Below are 27,751 nucleotides of genomic sequence, written 5' to 3' on the forward strand. Positions count from 1 at the left end.
GGTTTCTTGTGCTGTTCTAACAGTCTTTGGCTGGAACACTGAAATCACGGCTGTATTACTGTATTATTTATTCGGTGTCCTTGGCAGGTAGTTCAGGGTTGGGGTTTTTGTTTGGTTGGTTTTGTTTTTTTATGGCTGAACATAATGTGGAAGCAAACAAACTCTTGGTTATTCACAAGAAGAAACTAAATATGATTCTCTCGTACGATATATGAGATTGGAATCTTAAGTGGGAAAACAAGAGAAGCCGGGAGCTGCTGAGTACAAACAGAAGTCTGACTGCCTTCTGTGCTTTTATTTTTTCCAGAGTGCACAACTGAGTGAAATCATCAGCAGCCTAATTGCTCCGCTCAACCTGTCTCCAGCTTCTTCTCTCTCATCCAAAACTTGCAGGCACAGACAGCTGGTCAATGGCATCTCCTTCAGGTAGGTGACACTGCGGTGTTATTTTAACTGGCAACAACTTTTGGTAAAGTTACGTAAATTCAACAAATAATCCTTCTGGTACTGAGTTAGCAAGAGAGGACTGCTTTCTGTGAACTTCAAGAGCAACAGAGTTGAGCTTGTAATGTTGTAGTGTGTTTTGTTTTCTTAAAGACATGATAAAATAATGCCATCGCTGTAATTGCACTTAAGTCCTGGGATGAAGAATGTATCTGTGTGGTAGTGAGAGGATTCAGAGAATTGCACACTGTTTATACATATTTCAGTCCTAGTGTGTCCCATCACCAGGAGTTCAACTTGATCACTAGGAAACTGACTAGCAAGATTTCACTGGGTTAGTAGAACACACAAGCAATGCCACTTTTACCTCAGCGTGGGTCAGGGTCTGTTGGTTTCTCATAGCTTCATTAGTTTGCACATCTTCAATTTGAGGCCAAATGAATCTCTGGCAGCTAACTTTTCAATAATTTTGAGAGACTATTTTTAAGTTTGTAGTCTTTTTTTTTTTTCTGGACGGGTTTCCGGGATGAAAGGATGTAGCAGCTTGAAATTAATGCTGTAGGCAAATGTTTCTTAGTACTATGCCATAAGTTTTAGTAACTTTATCCTGTATTTGTTCATTTTAAAATACACTACGGGTACTTTTCGGTATTATTATAAAAATGATATTAAGATAATCAGCTACAGTCCTATCTTAGAAAAGACTTAGGTATATAGGATATTCCTCTTGAGGTAACGGTAAGGTGATCGGGGGGGATGGGGGCATAGCTGAGTTATTCACAGGTCTTGTTTAAGACCAAGTGCCTAAAGAAGGTGTTCACTACTGGGGCCAGGGGCTTTATGGCAGCGTCTGCAGCAGAATGTAATTCCCTGGCTCCTGGCTCCCTGTAGGGCTGCCACACCGTCTGTTTTTCAGCAGCTTTGCTGTAGCTTCCCACGAGGAGATTATAATGAGCAGCTTGGATGGGCAGCTTCTTTAACTGCCGTCTGTTGCCAGAGCGACTGTGTGACTGTGCCCTAAATTTGAGGATGAAGGGGTCCTGTCGTGCGGCGTTTGTGTTCCTGATGTAGTGGTTGTTTACAAGTAACGTGGGGAAAAATCAGAATACTCCACCGAGTCTTGGAATAAAAGCAGCCCTGATGGGTATGTGGGAGAAGGATTAAGACCATTAGAAATGTGTCTTGAGTCTGTGAGGCTGGTTGTTTTCTATCCATGGTCTGTAACAGCCCAAAGAAGAAGGGGAAGACCTGGAAGATTTTTCCCCAGGCCTGGACGCAGTACTCCAGCTGCAGGCTCATGAGGGCAGGGAGGGGCAGTCCCGTCCCTCACCCTGCTGCCATCCATCTCTGATGCAGCCCATGGTACCCCTGGCCTTCTGGCCTGCAAGCACGCACTGCTGGCTCACTTGAAGTCTTTCATCTAGCAGGACCCCGGGTTCTTCACAGCAGGGCTACTCTGAGAGGCCTGCGATCTTTCTATTTGTTACCTTGAAAATCAGTTGTATTATTATACTTTTTTACTAATTGTGTTTTAAAGTCTGTAAATAAATCCATCACATTAAAGATGGTAATTAAGCACAACACAGAGCAGTTGTCTTAAGAATCCCACAAGGAAACCCACTGACTCCTTCTTGAGTTTTTGAGTGTGTTTCGTTTCCTGTTGTATTTTATCAGCGTTCTAGTTTAGTGTGCAATTAAATCAAGCAGTTACATACTGAAGTTAACTTCATTTCTTGGCTTATTTTTGTTTTTAGTTCAGTAAACTTTTGAAATTTGTGGTAGGCTCTTGATATGAGAGATATAATAGTCCATGTTTAAAGTAGGTCTGCATGTGAGAGGTGCTTAGAGGCTGGTAAGGACAGAGTTGCAGTATGGCTGGTTACTTGGGAGTTCCCAGTGGAACTGGTGGTGTGCCTACAGTTCCTGGTCGACTAAATGTGTGTAAACTTGGAATTGCCATTTGTCAAGGTCTAATTTCGTTAGTGGCTTCCTCTTTTTTTTTTTTACGTTGCCTTTCTTTGCTCTATTGAATCTGGATCCAAAGGTCAGCAAGCTGAAGGTAAATGTTCATAGAAGCAGCTCCTTAATAGAATCACTTCCTTATCAGGAGAGGAGTGAAAAAAATCTGTAGTCCTGAACAAATGGAGCCTGTCCTGAGGCTGCCAGTGCTTATGTGTGTTCTGTAAGGTCTCTGTTCTGCAGCTAGTCTGCAGTGCAAGACAGGCCAACCTGGAAGCCTGGAAAGGGGTGTTTCAGCAAACTCAGGAATTTTACATCCGGTGATACTTCACCTTTGCTCTTCTGTAGATTCCTGTTTTGAAAACCATACTAAATGAGGATCTAAAGACACGGATCACTTCAACCTTGACTTGGAGGTCTGTTTACATGAGTGGCAGGAAAAAGGTATTGCTGCGTACCGCAGCTCCAAACCGAGAACTCTGCTTCATCTCTGAAAGGAGCTGAGCGTTCCTGGAAGGCACAGGAGGGTAAACAGAGCAGCTGGAAAAGGCTGCAGAGAGATTATCAGTGACCTGCACAGCACACCAGAACAAAGGCAGGAATTGCAGAAATGGAGACTGAGGAGCTTTTTGTGCTAAGACTCTTTTCCAAACTCTTTCATGTAAGAGGGAGATAGTGGAAGTTCAGAAATTGGTCTTGGCGCTCTCTGATGTCAGGGCAGATAAGAATGGAATAAAAGAATTTTAAGCATTCAGAGAAGGTACTTTAAGGGAACTTTTGCATGGACTTGAAATACTGTATTTCCTTCCCAAGCTGTAAAGTTCACCATTTGCATTAAGAATGTCATGCTTCAATGCTTTGGGCTCTGTCTTGGCACTTACTAGTGTGTTCCTCTGTATACGTACCATTCTTCTTTAATTAGCACGTTTTTCATTGAGTATGTATTGCTTGTTTGAGGGCTTCTGATGTGTCAAAATAATAGTTCAGATTCATGCCAGTAAAACATTGTTGCCACAACAGTGCAGCATGGGATGGCGTTTAACCGACCCTTCATAACGAGCACTTAATAAAATGTACCATTAGGAGATGGTTACTTCTCCAACAGATTGATAAATGGCCCTGTAATAGATTCGTTTTAATGCTTTATTGCATGTTATAAGTTTTCTGATAAAGCTGTATCCTTCCAGAGAAAGTTCATGAATGAGGGTAACCATTCATGCAGAGAAAATGATCATTCCTGCTGATGGATGGCCTGTTAGGAACCAAGGCTGAGATATCTCCTGCTTGCACGTCTCGGGCAGTTCAGAGTTGCAGTCAAGGTCTTCAGTATTGCAAAAGTAAATGCACACTTGAGTGATTTTTGCAGTACGCCTTTATCTTTGCAGGCAGATGTTGCTACAGCAACAAAATAAGACTGGGATACCTGTGAAAACGAAGTATGTTTGATGGTCCTCTATTGGTTAAAGCAAAGGAGCAGAATTGCTGATTCTGATGCATGTTTTGTGGTGGGCTGCAGCCCTACAGGCAGACTACAGCTGTTTGTTTACCATACTTGCAGTTCGTGAGCAAAAAATGAGAAACTCAAAGTTACTCAGGCAGGATTCTAGGTCTGCATGTGTTAGCACAACTGTTGCTTTGTGTGGAATGTAGGGCTGTAGAAAAATAGTAGTTGTAACTTGAAGTTCATAGGTATTAGAGCCCTTGATTTTGGAATGCACAAAACTTTTAGAAAAGTTAGCAAAAACAATACATTTCTTTTTGTGGTAAAAACAGACTTAATGAAAGAGCAAGCAAAACACATCCTGAAGCAGTATGCTGGAACACTGCAGTGTGTATAATGTTCTGTTAGAATGAGATGGCTAATGCTAATCAGAGCTTGAAATCTTGGCCAGTGCACATGGAGCATATTTAACTTCTTGTGTTTACTCTCTCATTAATTATGAAACTGCAGGGCTTCAGACAACAGAGAGGTATCCTCTTCGAGCAGCTGGTTGCTTGATCATCAGCACATCAAGAAAAGAAGAAGAGACAGGACGAGACTAAGGTCTTTTTCTGTGACTAACGTCAGCACATCTGCCCGAACAAGGCCACTTCACAGTTTCCAGAAGAGAAGACTCTACAGAATGCACGGTGCCTGTGACTGGAATCAGCAGGTAGGCCTTCACCGCTCTCTCTTCAGGTGACAGAAGCAGAGTCCAGCTGCTGGAGTCTGCGTGTGTCTGTCTTGTGTCAGAAGAATAGTGCATGCTGTGTTGCTTTCAGGGAGCACAGAGGTGTGCCAGCAGGAGCTCAGAGTTGATGAGTTGAACGTAAAAATCGAAGATGGCTCAGAATCCTGCATTTCAAACAAAGTTGTTGCGTGGCTATCTTTAAAATCTAGTTAGAGGACAACTCAGGATTTTCTTTGGGAGGCTTGACTGCTGAGGAAACAGACTTTGGTGTAAATCAGCTGCCTGCTTGTTGTCAGAATATTTGCTTTAGCTACAGGAAAGTTTACACAGCTGGTGGCACATTATTTTCTAGGAAATTAAATTGCAGTATCTTAATCTTGTTTCCGGTTTTTGCTGTTCCTGATTAGATACATTACTTCTTTTGTGGTGTTTCGTGAGCACTTTGAAACTCTTAAAATGTTCTGCATTACAAAGGTGTTCATATTTTAAAATGGGGGAAAAAAACACTGTTATGCAAGACGAGGCATATCTGTTCACACCTGATATGAATAGCATCTAGCTGTTAGTGGTATATAATCAGTTTATTTAGCCGTGATGCTTAAATGAGCAATTTGGGAGCAGAGACAGTATGAACTCTTCAAAGCAATGTTAATCTCAAGTGATTTTAATTCCTTCATACTTTGCCTTTTAGTAACAGTGCTACCTTGAGAGCAATCTCTGTGTCTTCTCTGCTAGCTGTCTAGAAAATGCTAAGCGTACCAGTGGTCTGGGGAAGAAATTTCTGAGTGTGCTGATTGAGCACCTTCTGCAGCAGAAGCTTGTGAACAGCAGCTGCACTTCTGCAGCCCAGCAGTGGCTTTAGCATTAGTTAAACGGAAGCAAAAATTGATGCCGTGTTGAAAGAATTTCGGTCTAAAATTCTGCAGTTTAGGGCGTGTGTGACGTTTTGATATTCCTTTTGCGATGATGGGATCCAAAATCTAATTGGTTTGGAATCTCGAGGCTGCTTTCCAAATACCTAAGGCTCAGTTTTACAGTTGATGAGCTTTAGTAATGGACCTCAGAGACGGAGGGAGGGATCTGTTAATTCGCACGCCTTGCCTGGCGATCAGCTTAGTGACTGAATCTCAGCATCTCCAGGGCTTCTGAAGGCCGTGCAGCTCGGATGCTGTCAACAGATACTGGAAACGTGTGCACTAAGATTGCAGTTCCACTGCACCTTCTTCAGCTTTACAGTCAGAAGTGTGCTCTGAGTGTCTGTAAAATCTCTGCTAGCCTTAGCCAGCTTGTTATGGCTGACTGTACACGTACAAGTTTTGCTTACCGCTGCTCTCAGCACGGGAATCTGTGGTTACACTTTGTACACGTGGAGTTTACCAAGGGGCCGCATGGAGAACCGTGTCAGGTGCTGCACAGAGATTCTGCTCACGTTCCTGGAGAAAATAGGTGGTGGCAGCAATCAAGCTGTCAGTTGCAGACTTCATGTGAGTGCCAAACTCAATTAAAGTTTTCAAAATTAAGGTAAAGCAGTTAAGAAGGGCACATACATGTTGGTTCAAAACAGAGAAACAAGGGATCCTGCTGGGGAAGCGAGTGATAAAATTGGATTGGACATTTTCAGCACATTCTGACAATCAAACCTAAGTGGTTATCAGGTCTTTGAATTAAGAGCCATCGAAGGAGTACTGTTTCATTCAAGAAATTATATTCTGACAGGCTCTGTCACTTTCGTAGTGCTGCACTTGCTACACTTGGTTACCCAGCTGGTGATGAGATTGTTCAGCTTGAAATGCAAGAATGATGGCTACCAGCCTGGACTGAGTTGTAGATTAGGCAGGGGGTAAGGCTGCAAAATTGGGAAGAGCCTCTGGGATTGATTTCCTTTCAAAATGCATTTGTATCCCAAATAGTAATCCAACAAATTTCCTCTGGTCTTCCATAGAAAAATGAGATATTCCTTAGCAACATGGAAAATAGCTGGATTTTTAATGCAGTGTTACTGTGCTTCCTTTGGCAAGTAATTCTCCCATCTTTTCTCAAGTATCAGGTATTTATATAGCTTGTGGTACCATGGTGTCTGCACACTCCCATTTCTTTAAGGACATAAGCTCAGTAGCAAGCTGGAGCTAAGGAAGACTTGGTGCCATGTCCACGCAGCAGCTGTGCTGCTGACAGAGACCAGCTTGCCCATGTCTGAGAAGGTAGAACCTTCCGATCGTTACAGCTCCTCAGCCAGCCTCAGCACTGCTGAGTGCCAGGCCGTGCTGGTGGGCAGTGCTGCTCTGCAAAGGGACATGCTGCCGTGCCACATACATTTACAATGCTGTTGAAAGTCTGAGTATTTAGGGATGTAATATCTGCCCAGTGCCTGTTGAGAGTGCCCTGTATCGCCCTCTGCTTTGCTGCATTTCAGCTCTGAAGAACACAACTTCTTCCCCTACTCTGCTATTCTAGATAATGCTTACAGAGGATGGTATCTAAAAGAAAGCATAGAGCTTCTGCAAGAACCAGTGCAAAAAGAGATGAATCCCTGAAACTGTCTGCAGTTCTAGAAGATCTTCCAGGTCAACATGATAGCTGGACTGCAGTTGGGAGAAATAAAACAGGATGCGGGCTGTTTGGCTTATCTGCCACCATCCAGTGTCCTCAGGAACTTCAGACATCCTTTGGGGCCAAATCCGCTCGTCCACTAACTCAGAATGAGTGAACAAGATGGTCTGTGAGTCATCTTTTGGCAGTGCTGTCTGTTTTGTATCTTTCTTCCTTCATGATTGAAATATCTCAGTAAGAACGTAGGCCATTTCTTGACTGTGAGTCAGTGCACAGCCACTCGAATTAATCCATGCGCGCAGCAAACGCTGGGATGCGCTTAGTTTCAGAGTGAACGGCGTGATTGTAGTGACACATTTCCTCAGCAAGAGTTCTGAATGAATGTTCAAAACATTTGTGCAGGGTAACACAAAGGAATAAGCTGCAGCCACGCTGTAGGAGGAGGATGCGTGCTTGTGGATGGGGGCTGGAATCCTGAGCCTGCTTCATGTGAAACACTGAGCTGCCGTTGAATCTTTTCCCAGTGCTTGTCGTATTTAGAATTTCTTTTCTACCCACACCCACTGTGGATTCTCCAGTCTCAAACACATGAGCACTCCTGCAGATACTCTTCCTGCAGTGAGGACCTGGAATATCTCTGCCTCTCACTTTGTTTTTCTGCCCAACCTTTGAAGGAATTCAATTTCTCTTAGAGATCTCAGAAGTTCAGGTAGGTTTATTTAAAAGCAGACAGTAAGCGTTATTGTCTCCGAGAGGTCTTTGCTTAGCTGCCATGCCGTGCTGTTTACTAGAGTGTATTTAATCTGTGTGGCTTGTTGCAGGGTTCCTTTCATAACAAGGAATATGTTTTGCCAGGACATTTTGTTGCTCGCATCCTAGCTAATGGCATTAGTTCTGCTTAGTTTGGTTGAGAGTTGCTTTACCAAGAGATTTCACTGGGTCTAGGTAGTGGCTTAATTCATTAAAACATACAGTAACAACTAAAGGTAAGAGGCCAAAGAGAAGTGAGATCTGAGTACTATACAATTTGGTCCTCTCCAGTTCTTCGCAGGGTTCTGGAGCACTGTGTCCTTTTTTTAAGCTGAAAATTCCCACTGAATTCTGTATTTCCACCTGCTGGAGGAAGGCGTGGTTGTGTGGACTGAGGCACACACAGAGAAAACTGGAATGTAAATGCAAAGTTGCCAATGCTCTGAAAGTCAGGAACTGAACCGAGCGTTTTAGCGACCCACTTCCTGGAATATCATCTCATTTCCTCTGCCAGATTGTCCTATGTTGTTGTGGTTTGTTTATTGGTATTTCAGGAGATGCAGGTGAATCTTTGTGCCTGTTATCATAGAACCATACAATATCCTGAGTTGGAAGGGACCCAGAAGGATCGAGTCAAACTCCTGGCTGTGCAGGAAGCAGCCATTTCCCCTTAGATGCAGTGAAAGGAGTCCACTGGTTGTCATTCCTCTCGTTGGTGTCCCTAGATATTGGCTTTACCACCTGCCTCCACATAGCTCACTGGCATTGCTGCCTTCTAAAAAGCCATGAATACAAGGATTGTCGTTGTGGTGCCAAGTCTCTTGCAAAGAGGTTTCAAAAAGGGGATGCATCCTGCTTCAGTGAAAGTGGTATACCTCAAAGGATATGTCAGGCTTCTGGTCTGGGGTGCAGTTCCTTGGTTATGGCTTACAAAGTTTGTAAATTAAACTGCTAGTTGATAAAGTCACTATTTAACTCTGGAAGTTAAAATTCGTATGTATACATCTATATATATTGGTAAAATTACAAAAACAAACAAAAAAACCCAACAAAGCCACAAATTCTTTGCCTGGAGAAAAAAAGAGAAAAAAGTAGTAGTATTCCTGTGCATTCATCTGTGCTGAATGTGTGCAAGGAATGTCGTTTGCTGGGGAGGAAGGAAGGGGGAAGTCCTTTAGCTCTGTCAGGTTTGTGTTAAGCCAGCCAGTTTGAAAGTTCTCTTTACCATAATGAAACAGCTGAAGTGTGCTTGTAACAGTTCTGCAGCTTTAGCTTGTTCCAGTATTTCTGTAGTGTTTCACTGATCACATCTACTCCTAATGTCTAGACAGTATTTTTACATATCCTCATGGGTTAAAAAGTCTTTTCCTTCTTTGGGTTTATTTCATTGGTCAAAAATTAATTGCTAACCTTGATTTGTCGATTGATTTGTTTCTCCAACAAAAGCTCTTTGTTTCTGGATCTTTAAGACAGCATACATTTCCCACAGAGCAGGTGAAAGTCCGTCTCCCACTGGCTTACAGCAGGATTGAAAGAACAAAACTAATTTATACTTGTAAAGGTGGGCGGTCCACAGGAATGAGGAAGACACCAATCCCTTTCTGACACTGATCATAATCAGAATTTGAGACAAGCTGCTGCCGAGTAGTTTGTCCTCAGTCTTTTATGAAAGTCAGTTTCCCTCAGTTCCCTTCCTGGAAAAACGAACCTCTGCCACAGGACGTGCCCTTGTTGACAACTTCAGAGGGGCCACAGGCGGGCTGATGCGTTCACATCCTGGGGCACCTTGTTTTGCTGCACCTGACCTACATGTAGATTGCAGGCAGGCGTGTGGGAAAGGTCCTCTCCAGAAGCTTCATCTGGCAGGGAGGTTCTGTAGTGCAGCACACCCTCTGTTAGGCTCTGTCCCACAGAGGGGTGTCTGAGATGCTTTGCTCATCTTCTCCCTGCACTACTAGTCGCTATGAGACGAAGTCTTTGGGGCTTTCACATTAACCCTTCACTATCTGTGTGTGTTCCCTAGAAATATTCTGTTGTTAAGCTCCTTTTAGGGAACTCCTCACGTTCAGCGTGGGAAATAAGAAACCCCATCTAACTGTATGTCCTGCCAGAGGGACAATACCCCTACTCAGTAGTTTGTTGTGTGCAGAAAGAGTGAGGCCGTAAGGAACCAAGCAGGTACTAAAGCACAGGAGCAAGCAGGCACCACGGTGCTCTGTTGGTTTGAGCTGTGGGTAATGCTGCTAGAGGATTACCAGCTGGCTGTGTTAGGTGTTCAGAGAGGTATCAGCCATCCACACAGAGCTTCTCTCGTGTCCCGTGGGTATGCCTCTGCAGTGCAGTTGGCTACTCATTTACTGAAGAGCAGCCTTTAATATCGACCAAGATGGCTCCTGTGACGTTGCTGGAAAGTTTTGATTGTGTGTGTGTGTGTAGGGCAAGTAGATCCTTTTTCCTTTCCTTTTTCAGGCTTGTAAGAGTAATCAGAAGCAGACGTGACAGATATTCAGCAGAGTGTATTTGAGCTGACTTAATTAACTTGCTGGATTCATACGCGTTGGTGTAATTGAACTGTGGCTCTCTGTTGTACTGTTACACTTCGGCTGCTTTCCAAAAATGGTAGGAGCTTCAGTAATGAGTAGCTGAAACCATGAAGTGAGTATTCACTTCAGAAGTCTTAACTAGGAGCACAGAACGTTGTTCTCTTCAATTATGGCATGCTTTGTGGACGTAGACCTCTCTGCAGAAAGGTGGTTGTGCGGTACTGTCTAACTTCTCAACCTTCTGCAGCACTGGCACGAGCCCATCATGCTCTGTCTAATGAATCAATTTATCACAAGCAAGTGCAAAAATTGTTTTGAATATCAAAATAAATGTCCTGCTGTATTTTCTGTGAGCCAGTAAGAAAAAGCTAATTAGAAGATTAAAATTCATAATACTCTTTAAAAATCAGATTCTGTCGGTGATCCTGCTCCTTACAAAGTTTAAAAGAGCTGCTATTTTAGTTTAATATTTAATGGCCACATGCTTCTGATTTCCTCTTAAGTACAGTGCATTTTATTTTCCATAATGAAATTAACCTAATGTAATGTTATTCTTCATATCTACTTAAGCTCAGGAAGCATGAGGTTTTGTATTTCAGTGATGAGGAAGAATGGTTCAGTAGCTGTGTAAGGTATAGTGCAGCAGGGGAAGAAATGATAAGAGTTCAGTAGTATCTTTTTTGCCCTGTGAAGGGTCGGCGCTGTAGCCAGGCATGCCACAGACGCCTGCCTTTGGAAAGCTGTATGCCTTGGTTTTCTTGAAACCACTTTTGGTTGCTGTGTCGGGGTGTTGATATCTGTGGGGTGGCTTTGTTCAGTTGGGTTTTGGTTGGTGAGCTGCCTTTTTCTTGGTTTTGTTTTTTGGTGTGCTGCCGTGGTATGCAGTAGAGTTGCAGCCTCTGTTTGACATGGAACTGGGAGGGGGGAGAGGCTGGTTTCCCAGGAGAGTTCTTGTTTTCTCCTATAAGGTGGAAGCGCTTTCTTTGAGCAACGTGCTCTCATTGCAGAATGAAGGGCTTCGGAATTGTTTTCTTCAAGAGCTGATTAAATCAACATTCCTGACGAACATCACCATTTCACTCATTCAGCGTTTTCCAGTGGAAAACTACTGCATGAGAAATTTAAACCAGATCTGCTAACCGGGAACACAGACACTGCCAGGCTTGTTTTTTGTTTTTTGTTTTTTGTTTTTTTTTTTCTAGTAACTTCAGAGGGATTAAAATAAAATTCCTCTCGTTCTTTTGAATTAGGACTGACTTAATGAAAGATGGAATTATTTAGGTGTTGATGCCAGAGCATTCAAGGAAACACCGCACAAATTCAGGTGGAAGGTTTCTAACTGCCACCATGGACAAGATGAGGAAAAGAATTTGGCATTTGCCAGTGCTGGCAATTTGATTTTATTACTGTTTGAAAATAGACTGTGATTGTAGAGGCTGTTTGACCATTTTATGCGTGTTTTTCAGCAGGCTCAGCTTGAAGCTATACTCTAAATGTGTTTGCAAATGAAGTGAATTGAAGCAAGAAGAAGTCAGTCAGGATGAAGGGATTGGGTGTCAGTATGTGTTGCTTTTACCCATATATTTTCCTAGGGAATTTTACTGATCGGTGCTTGGGGATTTCTTTTAAAACCAACTGTATTAACTGTACTGTGGGTTCATTTCCGGGAAAAAAAAAATCAAGCAGAGTGATTGCAGCAGCAGCTTAAAATAGCGGGCACTGAGGAAACCAATTAGTTCCAGAGAAAACAAAATCAGGTGAAAATGGGTTTTTGTGCAGCTTCGAAAAGCAAAATTTTGGAACTGCACGAAGGTGAAAGCTCTTCAGGCTTTAGTTTAATGGTCTGTATAATGGGAAACACTAACCTCACTGCAGTGCCTACCCCTCTAGTGTTTCCAAACAAGTCCCTGTTCTGCCAGCACTTGGTGGATGTTTCGAGTTTAACAGAAGTGTCCCATATGTCTGACAACACTGACGTGAAGGAATCATTTCCAAATCCCGTTGAAGCTGCTTCCACGTAAACCCACACACAGAAGTCAGGATGGCTTAGGGACTGTTCATGTTCCCATAAAAATGAGAAATACAGCAAGCAATGCTCACAACCACAGCGTGTCTCTGCACCACCATCAAAACATGCAGCTTACAGTTTCAGTACATCCTGCACTACAACGGTGAACAGATAAATGAGATACCTTCTGACTTAATCTGGATTGCCAATACTGATGCCACATCACAATACAGATTTCAGGAAGTGGAGGGAGAGTGTGCAGTGGATGCTAGCAGATGAGTAGCACTGCTACAGTACAGCCTGGAGTCTCTTAGGCAGGAGGAAGCAGCTGAAGAGATGTCTTGGATTCAGGAAGCAGGACAACTAAAAATACAAGTAAAGTTTGTTGGTCGTCTTCCCTCTGATGCAGCTGCCGGATGGTTTCCTCTTGTTCCATAAAAAGGCTTAAGAAAATCCAAGAAGATCACTGTTACGTTCATTCTTACTGTTTATTACGGTGAAATCCTTTTCTGGGAGACAATAAGTGTGGCTGTTTGCACAGTATTAGGCTGAGAAGCTGATCCCTCAGTGTTCCTCTTTGCACATTTTGGGATTCTGCAGCATTTGACAAAGCAGCAAACCCCATTTTTTTGTGTGCACAACAGCAGTGCATGACCTTAAAATGTCAGTACCTTTGGGGCTGCCACTCGCAGTACCTGGTAAGGCTGAAAGTGGCATGAGCAACACTACTTTCCTGCACTAGCAGGAAGCATGGGCTTGTCTTGACTGCTGCTCAGTAGTACTGTGTTCCACTCTTCTGTCTAGGAGCTCAGTGTTTTGCCTGCACCTTGTGACTTATTTCTGCCTTTTCCCCTTGTGTTTTGCCATGCTATCTTGCTACTTCGCACCTACCAGCTCTGAGCGATCCATCATTTTACTTTCTGTGCCTTAACAAGCCTTGCAAGTAAGCAGCTACATTTCTCTTTCTGGTTCTCCTTGTAGTGGTTCACTTATGACCTATTAATCAGTCAGCGCATCCATCTCCCGTACTTATTGTTCCGTATCTTCTTTCATGTATGTTCTAGCAAGGTAAGGACTTTGCCCTCTTGCTTTGCATAAATAGTATGTGCAAAATACTGAATATTGCCTTGTTGAAAATGTATAAGCCCCAGCTGCTTAGAGAAGTAGCCACTAAGAATCTTGCTGAGGGGAGAAATGGAGGAGACTCGTGTGCTTAGTCTGGTTTAATGTTTGCTGCACCCGTATCGTGGCATTGTGTGGAATCAGACTGTGCTGGCTTTTCTATTTTTTTTTTTTTTTGTGGCCATAGGATTATATAGGAATAATGACTGGAAGCAGCTACGTTTTGCTCTGGAAACTCTGACAACTGGCCCCTAATAAAAGGGTGTTTTTATATTCTTTGTACTGTGCACCACAGTAGAGTTAGTCATATGTAGATTATTTGACATTCGTGCAAATGCTTTGCCCATTCACATGTCAAAGAGTGACTCTGAGGTTTTTTATTCTTCTGATCCAGATGGAGGGAATTCAAGGGAGTAAAAGAGAAGTTAAGCTCTGTTGTTTTGTCTCCATGCAGGCTTCATCATTTAGAGATACCTCCTGTCCATACAGAACTCAGTTACCATGTATGGTGCCAGCCTCAGCTTTGAGCAGCAGTGACTACAGTACGGAATCTAAAATGCTGGATTACGTGCAAGAGCTGGACTCTTCCTTCCATCCAGTCTTATCATTCCCTTCAGGTAAGCAACCCAGACTCCATGCCTCCACAGAGGGCTGCGTGCTTGTGACACCTGTGCAGGCTATGGCCAAACTTTCCTTTGAAGTGAATTCTTTATAGGACGTAGTTGTTACAGAAAACTTCCTCCTGGCAGAACAGATGAGTTGACACTGAAGGAGATCACACTGATATTTGAAAACCACATCTTCTGAATTTCCCATACTAGTAAGGCAATGGCAGCTAAGAAAGGAGTGGTCCAGGTGAAATTTTTGGTTGAGGTATCTGAGGTGTTCCACCCACAGCGTGTCCGCTCCAGGAGCTGCTCAGTGGCAGTCCCTTCCATGCTGCTTTTCGCACACATCTTGGTTTGTGGCAGCTTTCAGTTCAGGCCCTTTGCACTAGGCTCCGAGTTTCTTTGGTCGCTGTCATTGTTTCAGTGACAACCAGCCTTTTTGGTGGCTGCTGATGTTAATCATTTCTGACATCTGATTCTTGACATCTTTTTCAACAATAACGCAGATGTTTCTGTCTCTTCTTTGCCCAAGGAGTGCAGCTTGCACTTCAGATAAGCACATGGAGCACTGCTGTCTGCAGAGGGGATTCATACTGTTGGATTCTTGCTGACCAGTAGGAATCCTGCTGTAATGAGAGTTTCTTTGCCACAAAATAATCCCTACAGAGGAGGGCTGTCCCCGCTCACTTCCTGGGTCACTTGGTGCCAGTTTGTCCAACTAATCAAGTTGTTCCCTTGCTTCAGCTTCTGAGCAAGGACTGCTGACCACAGCACATGTTTTGGGTGGCTTTTGCCAGTGTTTCTTTAGGTAGTCTGTTCAGGGATAGTTGTACAAGGCTATGCTCCTTGCCTTTGTTCTTGCCTTAGTCTTAAGGGAGACGAGGAAGTTTGACAAGAATGTTGGAAATCTATCAGAAAAGAAAACCAACTCTAATCATCATGAAAATAAAAGAAACTGAAAGGCCCTTGATTCCTTTGTGGATACTGTAGGTCACTTTGGCAGGATGAAGGAAGAAAAATGTTATTCTGATACCAAGGACATCTTTCTTTTGAGGAATATTTATCCTCTTTTTCCAGGAACCTTAACCTTGCTAATAATAGATAAGCCAGGATAAGAGTGCTAGACTCCTTGCTCTTGAGAGAGCGTAGATTCTTGCTCTGGACTGTGCTCTGTGCACTTTGCTGTCTCTCCCTCGTAAGGAGGACTGTTAATTATTTGTCATTTTCCTTTATTTGAAATACTGTGAGTAAGTGTATGCTAGAAATTTTCCAGTTTCATCAGGTAGCATGATTCACTTTCATGTTTTCTTTGCAGCTTCCTCAGTTCACCCTTCCCAGAGGCATAACTTCTGGAATACCCCTCGTGGTATCCCATGTCTTTTATCACTTCCTTCTGATTTAAAAAAAAGTTTGTAACAAAGTAGAAAAAAAGGCTTTCTTTTTAATTTCCTCTGTGTGTCAGAAAATATTACTGGTACTTGTTGTATTTTAAAGCTCTGGGAACTAGATTTTTCACTTTGTGACGACGGATTCAGTACAAGAATCGGATATTGTTCTTTCTTGTACCTATTTATTTTTGTTTTTTAATGTCAAAGGAGAGTCGTAATTTGCAGGTGAGGTAATAATACTGTGCAGTTGGACTTGCTTGCTTCAGGAAGTATAATGGCATTACGGATCCAAGTCTTAAGAGATTCCATAGTAGGAAGGGTCTGTAACAGAAAGGTGCAGGTGATTGCACCACACCTTGAGCATGACAGTGCCTTTCCAAGCGTATGCTTGGACAGATGGAACACTGTCGTTTTTATCTCAGACACTGGGCCTGGTGTTTTAGCAGTTTGTGGATAATCTGGAACAAATGCTGTTGCCCTTTTAATTAAGGGACAGGAGCACATAATAAACAATCTCTGAGACAGCGAGGTTGTTCTTCAGGAAGAAATCAAGAGAAGCTTTTTTTCTTCTGTCTTTCTTACATGAATGTCATGACTAATAAACTTTTCAAGCCTTCTTTTCATTTTACTCAAAGGTAGAGTAGGAAATGTGCCAAAAACCTTCTGGGGAAGAAAACCTTTTGCAGGTCAGCTTTGATCTTGGGACAAAATACCTACTTAGATCAGTATCAAATTGAAATAATTTGTTCTTTTTAGTCAGCGAAGTACGTTGAAAGGTTCAGTCCTGGCAAGTCCTGAGGCACACGAGGCTGTGGTTGTGTGTAAATAAAAATAACCTAATGCCCACACCGTGGCCCTGTGCTCGGTTCTCTGAATGTAACTGTTGTCAAGCCTGCTTCTTACGTTGACATATTTCTTTCTACTTAATTTCTCTTTTTTCTTTTATTTCCAGAAAGGCTTTTCTTATAGTGACCTATTTTACTTAAGCCTTCCTGTCTTAACGACAGTGGCTAAATTCCTTACCACTTGAGATGTTTTGCAGACTAATTCTTGGTTAGAACTCCCTCAGGAAATGAATTACATTTCCTGCTGTAGCCTTTGCCAGAGAGAGAAAGAAGGAATGTATCTTGAAATTAGCTCTAAGCTCTCAGCAGTAGCAATGTTGAAAAGTGTTAATTACTTGTACCCAAAAGGCTGAACCAGAAGCCTTGTGGATTATAGGCAAAGTGCCCCGTGTGCTCTCCACTGTGCTGGGGTTTAGTGAAGAAGTTAGTCAAGAGGGGATGACCCCAGTCTTTCATTTTATCCTCTGGAGCTTGTTTTCATGAAGATCAATTCAGGAGTCACAGCAGGTACAGACATAGTTTATTCCAGAGTAAGACAACCTTGTATTTCTTACTTTGCCTTTGAAGACTAAAGAAGTCAAGCTGTTAGTCTTCAGAGTGCCCACACGGCGATACGTCGAGGAGCATCAGTTAAGTTGGAGTCCTACCTTGTGGTTGTCTTACTGGCCCTTACAAGCTCATAGTGCGGGAGGGCTTGGAACTGCTTAAGCATAATGCCTCAGTCAGCAGAGGTGGCAGTGCAGCTTCACAGCTAAAAATTGACTTGTTTCTACCATGGCATAACTCGCTTTCTACCAGCAGAAAGAAAGGTACCTTCGTGTCTTACCTCTCAGCAATTCCAGATTATCTTAGAGTCACAGAATGGCTTGTGTTGGAAGTAAACTTAAAGCCCAGGCATTTCCAGCTACCTGCCCCAGGCAGGGCTGCCCCCAGCAGCTCAGGCTGCCCAGGGCCCCCCATCCTGACCTTGGGCACCTGTAGGGATGGGGCACCCGCAGCAATCTGGGCAGCAGTGCCCAGGACCTCACCACCCATCTCATGTAATACTTTCCTTAGACAAACACATGGAATAATTATGTTGCTGAGAATTCCCTTGCCTGAATTTTTTGGTCTGGCTGGACTTCTGGTGGATATGGTCATCGGGTTTTCCTTTGGGCTGGTGCCAGTTTCAGGTGCTTCCCTGGACTGTGTCTGGATTGACAGTGTCAAGATACTGCAGCCATGCAGCGAGCAGTTCTCAGAGCTGTGCCATTTTATGAGTCACAGGACTCGAGGCAACTGCACTGCTCACAGGTGCTATTACACAGTGTGGTGTGAAGTGGTTCCCAGATCTCTAGTGATGATGCACGTTTCAGTATTTCATAGGCTACCACCTAAACCTCGTTTTGTTTGGATTATTTATTTATTTCAGATATTCCTCTTCACATATACTTTGAAACATTATTAAGGAAGGATGACATCAAGGGAGAACCTGTTGATGCCTCGTATCCTGGAGCAGAGTTCAAAGTATCTCCAGAAAACGGTACGTAAGGCAAAATATTGTCACGTTTACAAGATTCATTATTTCATTAGTTTGTCCTGAAAACATTCATCTGATAAACTTAGCAAAAGCAGGTATCAGGGAAGGTAACTGGCTAGGGATTTAGGTGGAAGAGGAATCTCTGTCTAGAACGCTGTCTGTTAGTCCTGTCTGGTACTCCTGTTACGCTGAAGCGATCCCATCAGGAGTTCATAAGTTCATAAGTTCATAAGGTTGGAAAGGACCTATAAGATCATCTAGTCCAACCATCCTCCTATCACTATCTCTACCCAACTACTAAATTAAGTCCTTTAGCACCTCATCTAAACGCTTCTTGAACAGCGCTAGGGATGGTGCCTCAACCACCTCCCTAGGCAGGCCATTCCAGTGCCTGACCACTCTTTCAGAAAAGAAATGCTTCCTCAGGTCTAATCTAAATCTTCCCCGGCGCAACTTGTGGCCATTCCCTCTCGTCCTGTCATTACTTATCAGGGAGAAGAGGCCTACCCCCTCCTCACCACAACCCCCCTTCAGGAAGTGGTAGAGTGCAATAAGGTCTCCTCTGAGCCTCCTCTTCTCCAGACTGAACAATCCCAGCTCCCTCAGCCGCTCCTCATAAGACTTGTGCTCCAGGCCCCTCACCAGTTTTGTTGCCCTTCTCTGAACACGCTCCAGGGCCTCAATGTCCTTCTTGTAGTGAGGGGCCCAAAACTGAACACAGTACTCGAGGTGCGGCCGTACCAGAGCTGAGTACAGGGGGATGATCACCTCCCTGCTCCTGCTGGCTACACTATTTCTAATACAGGCCAGGATGCTGTTGGCCTTCTTAGCCACCTGGGCACACTGCCGGCTCATGTTGAGCCGAGCATCAACCAACACCCCCAGGTCCTTTTCCTCTCTACATTCTTCAAGCCATTCTGCCCCAAGCCTATAGCATTGCATGGGGTTATTGTGGCCAAAGTGCAGGACCCGGCACTTGGTCTTATTGAACCTCATCCCATTTAGCTCAGCCCAGCTGTTCAGCCTATCCAAATCCCTCTGAAGGGCCTCCCTACCCTCAGGCAGTTTGACACATCCTCCCAGCTTTGTGTCATCTGCAAACTTACTGAGCATACACTCAATTCCCTCGTCTAGGTCATCAATAAAGATATTAAACAAGATGGGCCCCAAAACTGACCCTTGGGGGACACCACTCGTTACAGGACGCCAGCTGGACTTAACTCCATTAACCACTACCCTCTGGGCACGGCCCTCCAGCCAGTTCTCCACCCAGAGAAGAGTGAACCTGTCCACACCACGGGCTGCCAGTTTCCTTAGGAGAATACTGTGGGAGACCGTGTCAAAGGCCTTGCTGAAGTCCAGGTAGACTACATCAACAGCCTTTCCCTCATCTACCTGTCTGGTCACCCAGTCATAGAAGGAGATGAGGTTGGACAAGCACGACCTGCCCCTGGTGAACCCGTGCTGGCTGGGTCTGATCCCTTTATTGCCATGCACGTGTCGTGTGATCTCCCTCAATATCATCTGTTCCATAACTTTCCCTGATACCGAGGTCAGGCTGACAGGCCTGTAGTTCCCCGGGTCTTCCTTACGGCCTTTCTTGAAGATGGGAGTCACATCGGCAAGCCTCCAATCTTGTGGGACCTCTCCAGATAACCAGGAATGCTGATAGATGGCAGAAAGTGGCTCGGCAATCACCTCTGCTAGCTCCCTCAGCACCCTTGGGTGGATCCCATCTGGCCCCATGGACTTGTGGCAGTTCAGATGGAGGAGAAGATCTCTGACCGTCTCTGCTTGAATCACAGGGGGTGCATTATGCACCCCGTCCCGGACTTCCAGGTCAGGGCAAGTACCATGTGGATAACTGTCCTGTCTATTAAAGACAGATGTGAAGAAGGCATTGAGAACCTCAGCCTTTTCCTTATCGTCTGTGGTTATATTGCCTGCCTCGTTGAGTAAAGGAGGGAAATTTTCCTTAGTTTTTCTCCTGCTGTTAATATATTTGTAAAAGGGTTTCCTGTTCTCCTTTACAGCAGTAGCCAGCCTAATTTCAAGCTGGGCTTTAGCATTTCTAATTTTCTGCCTGCAGATCTTGGCCAGTTCTCTGTAGTCACCCCAAGTAGCCTGACCCATCTTCCAGAGGACATAGACTCTCTTTTTCTCTCGGAGTCTCAACAAAAGATCCCGGTTCATCCACACTGGTCTTTTGCTCCTCCGGCTTGACTTACAGGACTCCGGGACTGCCTGCTCCTGTGCCTTTAAGATTTCCATCTTGAGGAGCATCCAGGCTTCCTGGACCCCTTTACCCTTCAGGAGCAAGTCCCAAGGGACCCTTGCAACAAGCGTCCTGAACAGGTCAAAGTCTGCCCTCTGGAAGTCCAAGGTAATAGTTTTGCTAGTCACCCTCTTGACGGCACCCAGAATAGCAAACTCCACCATTTCATGGTCACTCCGGCCAAGACAATCTCCAACCTTCACATCCCCTACTAGTCCTTCCCTGTTAGTGAAAAGTAGGTCAAGCAAGGCATCTCCCCTGGTAGGCTCTTGCACCAGCTGAGTCAGGAAGCAATCATCCACACATTCTAGAAATCTCAAGGACTGCTTCCTCTGCGCAGTATTGTATTTCCAGCATATATCAGGGAAGTTGAAGTCCCCCATGAGAACGAGTGCTGGCCATCGTGCAACATCTACGAGTTGTTTATAGAACATCTCATCTATTTCTTCATCCTGACTAGGTGGTCTATAACAGACCCCCACCACGATGTCACTCCTAAAGACTATCCCCCTGATCCTTATCCATAGACACTCTATTTTGTCATTTCCAACCACTAGTTCTTCAACATCAAAACACTCTTTGATATAGAGAGCTATGCCACCACCCTTTCTTCCCTGTCTATCCCTTCTGAAGAGCTTGTAGCCATCAATCCCAGTATTCCAGTCATAGGAGAGGTCCCACCATGTTTCTGTAATAGCTACAAGGTCATAGTTAGCCTGCCTCACAATGGCTTCAAGCTCTTCTTGTTTATTGCCCATGCTGCGTGCATTGGTATAGATGCACTTCAGCTGAGATATCTGCCTCACCCCTTTTTCCAGCACAGCCTCCTTAGGCTCTTTACTGGAGAGCCCTGTTTTATCCCCTTCCCCCGTCACAGCTAGTTTAAAGCTCTCTCAATGAGTCCAGCTAGCTCCTGTGCTAGGATTCGTTTCCCCCTTTGGGATAGGTGTGTCCCATCAACAGATAACAGGCCAGGAGCCGAGTAAACTGTCCCATGGTCAAAAAACCCAAAGTGTCTATCTCTACACCAACCTCTCAGCCAGTTATTCATCACTTGTGTTTTCCTAGCCCATTCTGTGTCCTTCACCACCCCAGAAGGTATGGAAGCAAACACCACTTGTGCTCCCACCCCTTGAACTAATCGCCCTAATCCCCTAAAATCTCTTTTCATAGTTCGCAGACTTCTCTGAGATATTTCATTGCAGTCTGCCTGAACTACTAGTAATGGGTAGTAGTCGGTGGGGCGAATCAAGTCCGGGAGTCTTCTAGTAATGTCCCTGATTCGAGCCCCAGGGAGACAGCACACTTCCCTGCGGTTTGGGTCTGGTCTGCAAATGGGGCCCTCAGTTCCCTTTAGAAGGGAGCCACCCACTACGATCACCTTCCTTTCTTTCTTAGTAGCAGCAGTCTCAATGCACGGAGGTGACTGCCTTGCCATTGGTGACCTCCTGCGGGAATCTTCCTGCACTTCACCCCTTATCACCTCTTCAACTTCCAATGCTGCAAATCTATTGCTTAGGGGTATCTGGGGGCACTGGGGAGGCAGAGGGGGAGATCGCCCACGGCACCGAGCAGGGACTCTCTGCCAGCCCTCCCTATCCCTCAGATATCCCCCTTCTGCCCTACGGGGACAGGTCAGGGAGTCCACCAGAAACTGTGGGGGATCTCCCTGGTACCTTTCTCTCTGGCACTCTAGGGAGTTACTCCACCAGTCAATCTCCCTCTCACAGTCCCTGATGGCCCTCAGTCTCTCAACCTCCTCCTTCAATTCAACCACCATGTTAAGCAGATCTTCCACCTGCTCACACCTTGCACAGGAGAACTGCTTAGCACCCTCATCTAGTAGTAGCAGGCTCTGACACTCCTTGCAACCAGAGACCTGTGTAGCCACACTTCTAGGCAGACCTTCTGTCTGGGTCGCCACAGCCTTCTTAAGGCAAGCCCTCTGTCTTGTAGAGACCATGACAGAAAAAAATAAAAACAAAGAAACGAAAAAAATTGAGAGTAAATAAATAAATAATGGTTTATAATAATATATATATAGATATGAATTGTAATGTGATACTTCGCGGCCCTCCCTGAGCCCTTCAGGGATATACCCCTTCAGTCCTAATCAGCTGAGGAGTGTGGGCGAGGGCGCTGAAACCCTGGCAACGCCTTTGCCTCGTTAACACCTACCTCGTTAACGCTTCGTTAACCTCTCGCGGGAACAGCCGTTGGGACTGGCTGCTCTCACTCGGTTCCCGAGAGACTGGAACCTCCCGAAAACCCACCCTGTACCTCAATCAGCCACTGCAGCTCCGGCTGTGCCGACTCCAAAGCAGTTGATCACGAGGACTGAGCGGTACTTCCGGGTTCCGATCGTTTTAAATCCCCCGCCGTTTCCCTGGCAACGCCTACGCCACGTCAGCCTCTCGCGAGAGAGAGCTGCCGGGACTAGCTGCTCTCACTCGGTTCCCGAGAGACTGGAACCTCCCGAAAACCCACCCTGTACCTCAATCAGCCACTGCAGCTCCGGCTGTGCCGACTCCAAAGCTCTGATCGTTTTAAATCCCCCGCCGTTTCCCTGGCAACGCCTACGCCACATCAGCCTCTCGCGAGAGAGAGCTGCCGGGGTCTGCCGGGACTAGCTGCTCTCACTCGGTTCCCGAGAGACTGGAACCTCCCGAAAACCCACCCTGTACCTCAATCAGCCACTGCAACTCCGGCTGTGCCGACTCCAAAGCAGTTGATCACGAGGACAACTAACACGAGTGCAGGGAGTTTGGCCTACGAGCTCTCTGCAAACACAGGTGCCCCACTGCAGTATTTTTCATGTTTGGGTCCTTACCTGAAGTTTGCTTTTTCCGCTGTAAATAATTCACCAGGTGAGACTGCCTGGGATTGCAGCCGTGGAGAATAAGTTTGCTCACAGTGGTTTTTTTTTCTGTTGCAGACTATAGTCATCATAATGCTGCTCTTAAACGATGGAACAATAGCTGCTTATCTAATTCCAAGTCTCAGTCAGTGTCAGGAACATGTGAGCAGCTGTCGGAGGGAAGAAAGAAAAGACATCTAAGTGAGACCGCAGTGGGTAAGAGAAAAACTGCGCTGTTTAAGACGGTACTATTTCTTGAAATATATACACCATATAAAGGAGTTTGTCGTTGGGCTTTTGGGAATGAATGGCAAGCTATCTCCGAAAAGGATACCACTGCAAAACTTTTCAGGAGCAAAGAAATGGACTTAAAATGCCAGGAAAAATAATTGCTATTGTAAAGCACCGTACTCCTTCCCTTTTTTCTTCAGTGTGTAATGCAGAAGGAGACAAGCTTCTGTGTTGTATTTTTGGAATACTCTTTCAGGATGCTGCTCAGCAGTCCCATGGTGTTTTTGTAAAGCTGGGTGTCCTTATTTTTGTGATGGATTTTTTGTAGCAGCCTGGTGAAACAGACTGAACTGCAAAGTTCTCTGTCAAATCGTGTGCCCAGCCAAACATTTACTGTTCCTGGCATCTTTGGTCAGCAGTGCTTCATCTCTTGTGTACTGTCATCTGTGGTTCTGGTTTCCTTCCAGGCTGTTGAGAGGACTTGCGGGTAACCAGTGTTTATCATTAATGTTTTCACTCCTGTTATCTTTATATTGTAAGCCACTGAATCTCTACTTCAGCAATAGGTAAATTAACAGAAGCTGCCCTGAAATTCCTGTAGAGCCGCATAGAGCTACGTGTTCATAGAGAGGCAGGAAATTCGGCACAGCCATGTAGATTTCAGTAGCATCGTGCTTCTCCAGCCTCTTGGGATGTGAAATCTATCACCAGTTCATTTATGTGAACTTTGAGAAAACTTTTGGCAAAATTCCTCCCAAAAGATAGGAAGAAAAATGTTAAGTAAGAGGGCAGACTATATTAGTGTAAGACGTCCCCTAGGAAGGAACTAAAATGTCTAACTCGTCAGTGAACATGATGGGCAGGTACACTTGCAGCACATACCCAGGAGTAATGCTAGAACACAGGTGGGGGTGTGGGAACTGCCACAGAGATCACTTAACCACAAATTACGTTCTGTTTAAAAACAAGAAGAAAGCCAAGATGCTTATGGCCCCGCTCCCCCTCCACCAGCAACATTTCTTCCTGTGCCACCTCTCCTCCCACCGGCCCCCAGCAGGCGAGTGCTGACCACGCTGCTTCCCCAAGTGAGCTGTCATGTACACAGCAACAACTGCGGATGCTGGGAGCACCAGGGAGAAAGCCTCTTGATGTAACTTCAAAAGGCTTATAGTTAGAGCTCTGCTAATGGTATTTGGCTACTTGAGGTAACAAGTAAAAATCCATCTTTTATTGTAAGGATCACAGCTTCCCAGTGCCAGAGAACTGCTTTGTGCTAGAGTTGTGAGTAGCAGCAGCAGTTCTAGTTTATTAGTGCTACGGGTGTAGTACTACATATTTATTCCTAATTTGGGCTCCCTCTAGGAGAAATTATCCATGGGGAAGGTCAGCCTGATGAACAAGGCCAAAAATAAAAGCCGTGTGCCAGGGAGCTGCAGCACTGCCTGGGAGATGGGAGTTCGTGTCCTTGACCTGGCCTGTGCAGTTTGGATTTAGGATCTGACTTAAGCTTTTTTTTTCACATTGGAATCTGCTGATTCTTTTTATTCATTGTTCATTCGTTCTCAGTTTGTTTCATCTGGGCATTAAGGTAGAAGGAAGGCAGAACGCCGCTGGTTAACTTCTGAATCCCCATAAATGCTGCTTCCACTGAGGCTGAATAAGAGTAAAGAGGAATTAGGATTTGTCTGGAGCAGTGGGCCAGTGCTAGAAGAAACCACATGTGGAGATGGAGGAACTAATTCTGTCTGTTGGCCTCACTGCCAGTTTTCTTGTATTGTTTGACCACTTATCCTGGAGGAATCTGCCATTATGGACTGGTACATCAGAGAGATGAAGCACTCTAAGGGGATGCTGGGAAGCATTCTTCTGGGTCTGGTTGGATTTGCTGTGTGTAGTCTAGGATGCTTGCTGTAATAAGAAGCAGGATTTGCCCATATGAAGTTGATTCCAGCAGAACAAATCCCTTGCAGAAGGAAAGGGACAAGTTTTCTGGAACAGCAACGACGGGATGAGTAACAAGTGTTTGTTTAGACAGCTTTTTTTAGTGCTCGTTAAATCTCAAGTGGATAGCTGTGGGCTTCTAGAAATGACTTTACTATTACTGTGTGGAAAAATAGACAAGAGTCAGTATGCATTTTTGTTGTTACTGTTCTTTTGGGACAGGCGAACGTAACAGTAGGTTTGAGACGTTCCCCTTTCAACATGCAGAACCAGAATCCCCTAGCAGTTTTGCAGCCGCGACCAATATCAGCGCCATGTCCAGGCCCACTCACAGCACTTCATCACAGGTAAATGAAAAAGGGATTGCTGTCGTAGCTGAAATGGTAACGGAGTCGTGCAAATCAATCATCCAAAACGTGTGCCCTTTCTAAGTCAGTGTTAAGTTACGTTAAAAAAACACGTTTTTTACATTAATTATTCCAGGTGGAGTACTGGGAAACAGATAATCGTTTGTTAAAGAGTTTTACAGATCACAGAAGTGAAGTGAACATTTCAGTTAGTGGCACTGGGCCTTCCACTTTTTCTTCCCATTTTGTGGGTTATACCCTAACGTCTGCTTCCAGGTTTACACAAGAGCTCTTAAAACACTTTGGTTTTGATGCAGCTGTGCAGAATGGTCTCACAGAGCAAATGCAGTCCTGACACTTGTTAAGCCTCAGCTTTGCTGTTTGAAACATCTTTGCACATGGCAAAGCCCCTGGTTTAGATGTTTACTGAGGAGCAGCAGAGCTCCGATTCAGCAAAATCCCTGAGAAGACTTAGTTTTAATTCTACTGGATGTAATGAACAAATTCATTACGCTACTCAGGTTTCAGGCCTCCAGCTGTGTTCAACCTAGTGCTGTGCTGGTGCCTGCTAAGTTTTAATCTAGTGATGATGGCTGGAGAACTGAATTCTGATATACATCTTCCAGGCAATTTTGGCTATGCACAGATCTCTTTCCATTACCGTTATAGTATCTCAATTTTTAGCTGAATATGTAACATACTATGATTTAAAGCTAAACTTTCTGCTGTGTTCAAGGAAGCTCAGTTTTTTACCCCTGTAGGTTCCATGCACTACTGAGCACAGAACACAGGAATCCTGGTATGATCATGGCAGAGAAATTCAACTGTGAAGAAGGGATCATTACATTTGAAGACTTCTTAAATATTCAAAATTAATTGTAATTGAAATTAGGAAAATACCCAATGATTTCAGAAAGTTATGTAAGCAAGGAGTAAGTCTCAGCGATGAGAAAGTTTTAAGATACGCTGAAATTCCTTTTAAAAGAAAAAGTCACTTGACTTCTAGAATCTCTTTTAGAGTTTCTTCTGGTGCACTTCTATTATTTCTCAACTGGTTCCTACATTGTAAGCTGATAAATCTTGAATTGCTTCTGCTGTACAGCATAACTCGAGGAGGAGGCTGAGAAGTGAGAGCTCCTATGATATAGACAACATCGTTATTCCAATGTCACTGGTGGCACCATCAAAGCTGGAGAAACTACAGTACAAAGAAATCCTTACGCCAAGGTTTGTTTGTGACCTTCGTAGTTGTAAAGAGGGTGGCAAAATGAACACAACAGCATTAAGGATATGGACAATTTGTAGTTCGATAACGTTACAATAGTGACGTTGAGGTGATCTTCTCATGTGCTTGGTTGTTGTTTTTTACTATGCACTTCAATTTGTGTATAGGAGTGGATGAAAAGGGGGGGGGTAGGAAGACCAGTCTGCTGACGGCACAAGGGAAATAAAACACAAAATGATGGCAATGCAGAGACTGGTTAAAAATAGAAGGGATTTCACATCATCTTGATTCTTCTCTGAAGGAGCAGTCAGGCGCTGAACACGCTGCCCAGGGAGGTGGTGGAGTCATCATCCCTGGAAGCGTTCAAGAAACCTTTCGATATACGGAGGGGCATGGTTTAGTGGGGAAAGGCAGTGGCAGGTGAACAGTTGGACTGGATGACCTCAGAGATCTTTTCCAACCTTGCTGACTTTGTGATTCTTTACAGCTGAAACAATGAGCCAGCTTTCAAGTAAACTGACTTCTCTCGTTTTGTTTCTAGCTGGAGAGTTGTTGAATTAGAACCTTTGGAAAGATCTCATGCAGATGATGAAGAGGTAAGCTGTATTTTAATTAACCAACTGCTTGGTTAAACTGAATATATAATTAGGATAATTAGTGTGTGTTTTCTAAAGTCACTGCCTCTGTGCAAATCCTGGTAAGCTTCACATTTCAAAAACAAAGTACTGGGTATCAGAACAGGAAATATATCCTACCTCAACCTACCTGACCCTGTAGTGGATGTCAGAAATGCAAGTATCTCCATCAGTGACTGCCTTTCTGTCTAGCTCACGTGTCCCTTGCTAATGGCACTGTCAGAGCTCACGTAGGGTCCCATTGCTCCGGAGCACTCAGATGTTGGCCCTGCTGCTCCAACTGTCTCTGGAGCTACCTGTGCTCTAATGTCTCTTGTCCTTCTCCTTCGTGGC

The 27,751-nt window shown here is 44.5% G+C and overlaps 1 protein-coding gene across 1 annotated transcript in view; it reads left to right on the forward strand.

The window, feature by feature from the left end:
• The window catches only part of KANSL1L (KAT8 regulatory NSL complex subunit 1 like), a 55,550-nt gene that overhangs the window by 20,372 nt on the left and 7,427 nt on the right, over positions 1-27,751 (forward strand). Inside the window, exons 4-11 of the mRNA XM_065751298.1 lie at positions 308-426; positions 4,355-4,556; positions 14,002-14,164; positions 17,800-17,910; positions 23,118-23,255; positions 25,434-25,558; positions 26,661-26,785; positions 27,325-27,379. Of these exons, the coding sequence (XP_065607370.1) occupies positions 308-426; positions 4,355-4,556; positions 14,002-14,164; positions 17,800-17,910; positions 23,118-23,255; positions 25,434-25,558; positions 26,661-26,785; positions 27,325-27,379 (1,038 nt within the window). The remainder of the gene's footprint in view (positions 1-307; positions 427-4,354; positions 4,557-14,001; positions 14,165-17,799; positions 17,911-23,117; positions 23,256-25,433; positions 25,559-26,660; positions 26,786-27,324; positions 27,380-27,751) is intronic.

This window comes from Cyrtonyx montezumae, unplaced genomic scaffold (assembly GCF_038088225.1).
Source record: "Cyrtonyx montezumae isolate F1298 unplaced genomic scaffold, pur_monq_1.0 scaffold_7, whole genome shotgun sequence".
Classification (NCBI taxonomy): Eukaryota; Metazoa; Chordata; class Aves; order Galliformes; family Odontophoridae; genus Cyrtonyx; species Cyrtonyx montezumae.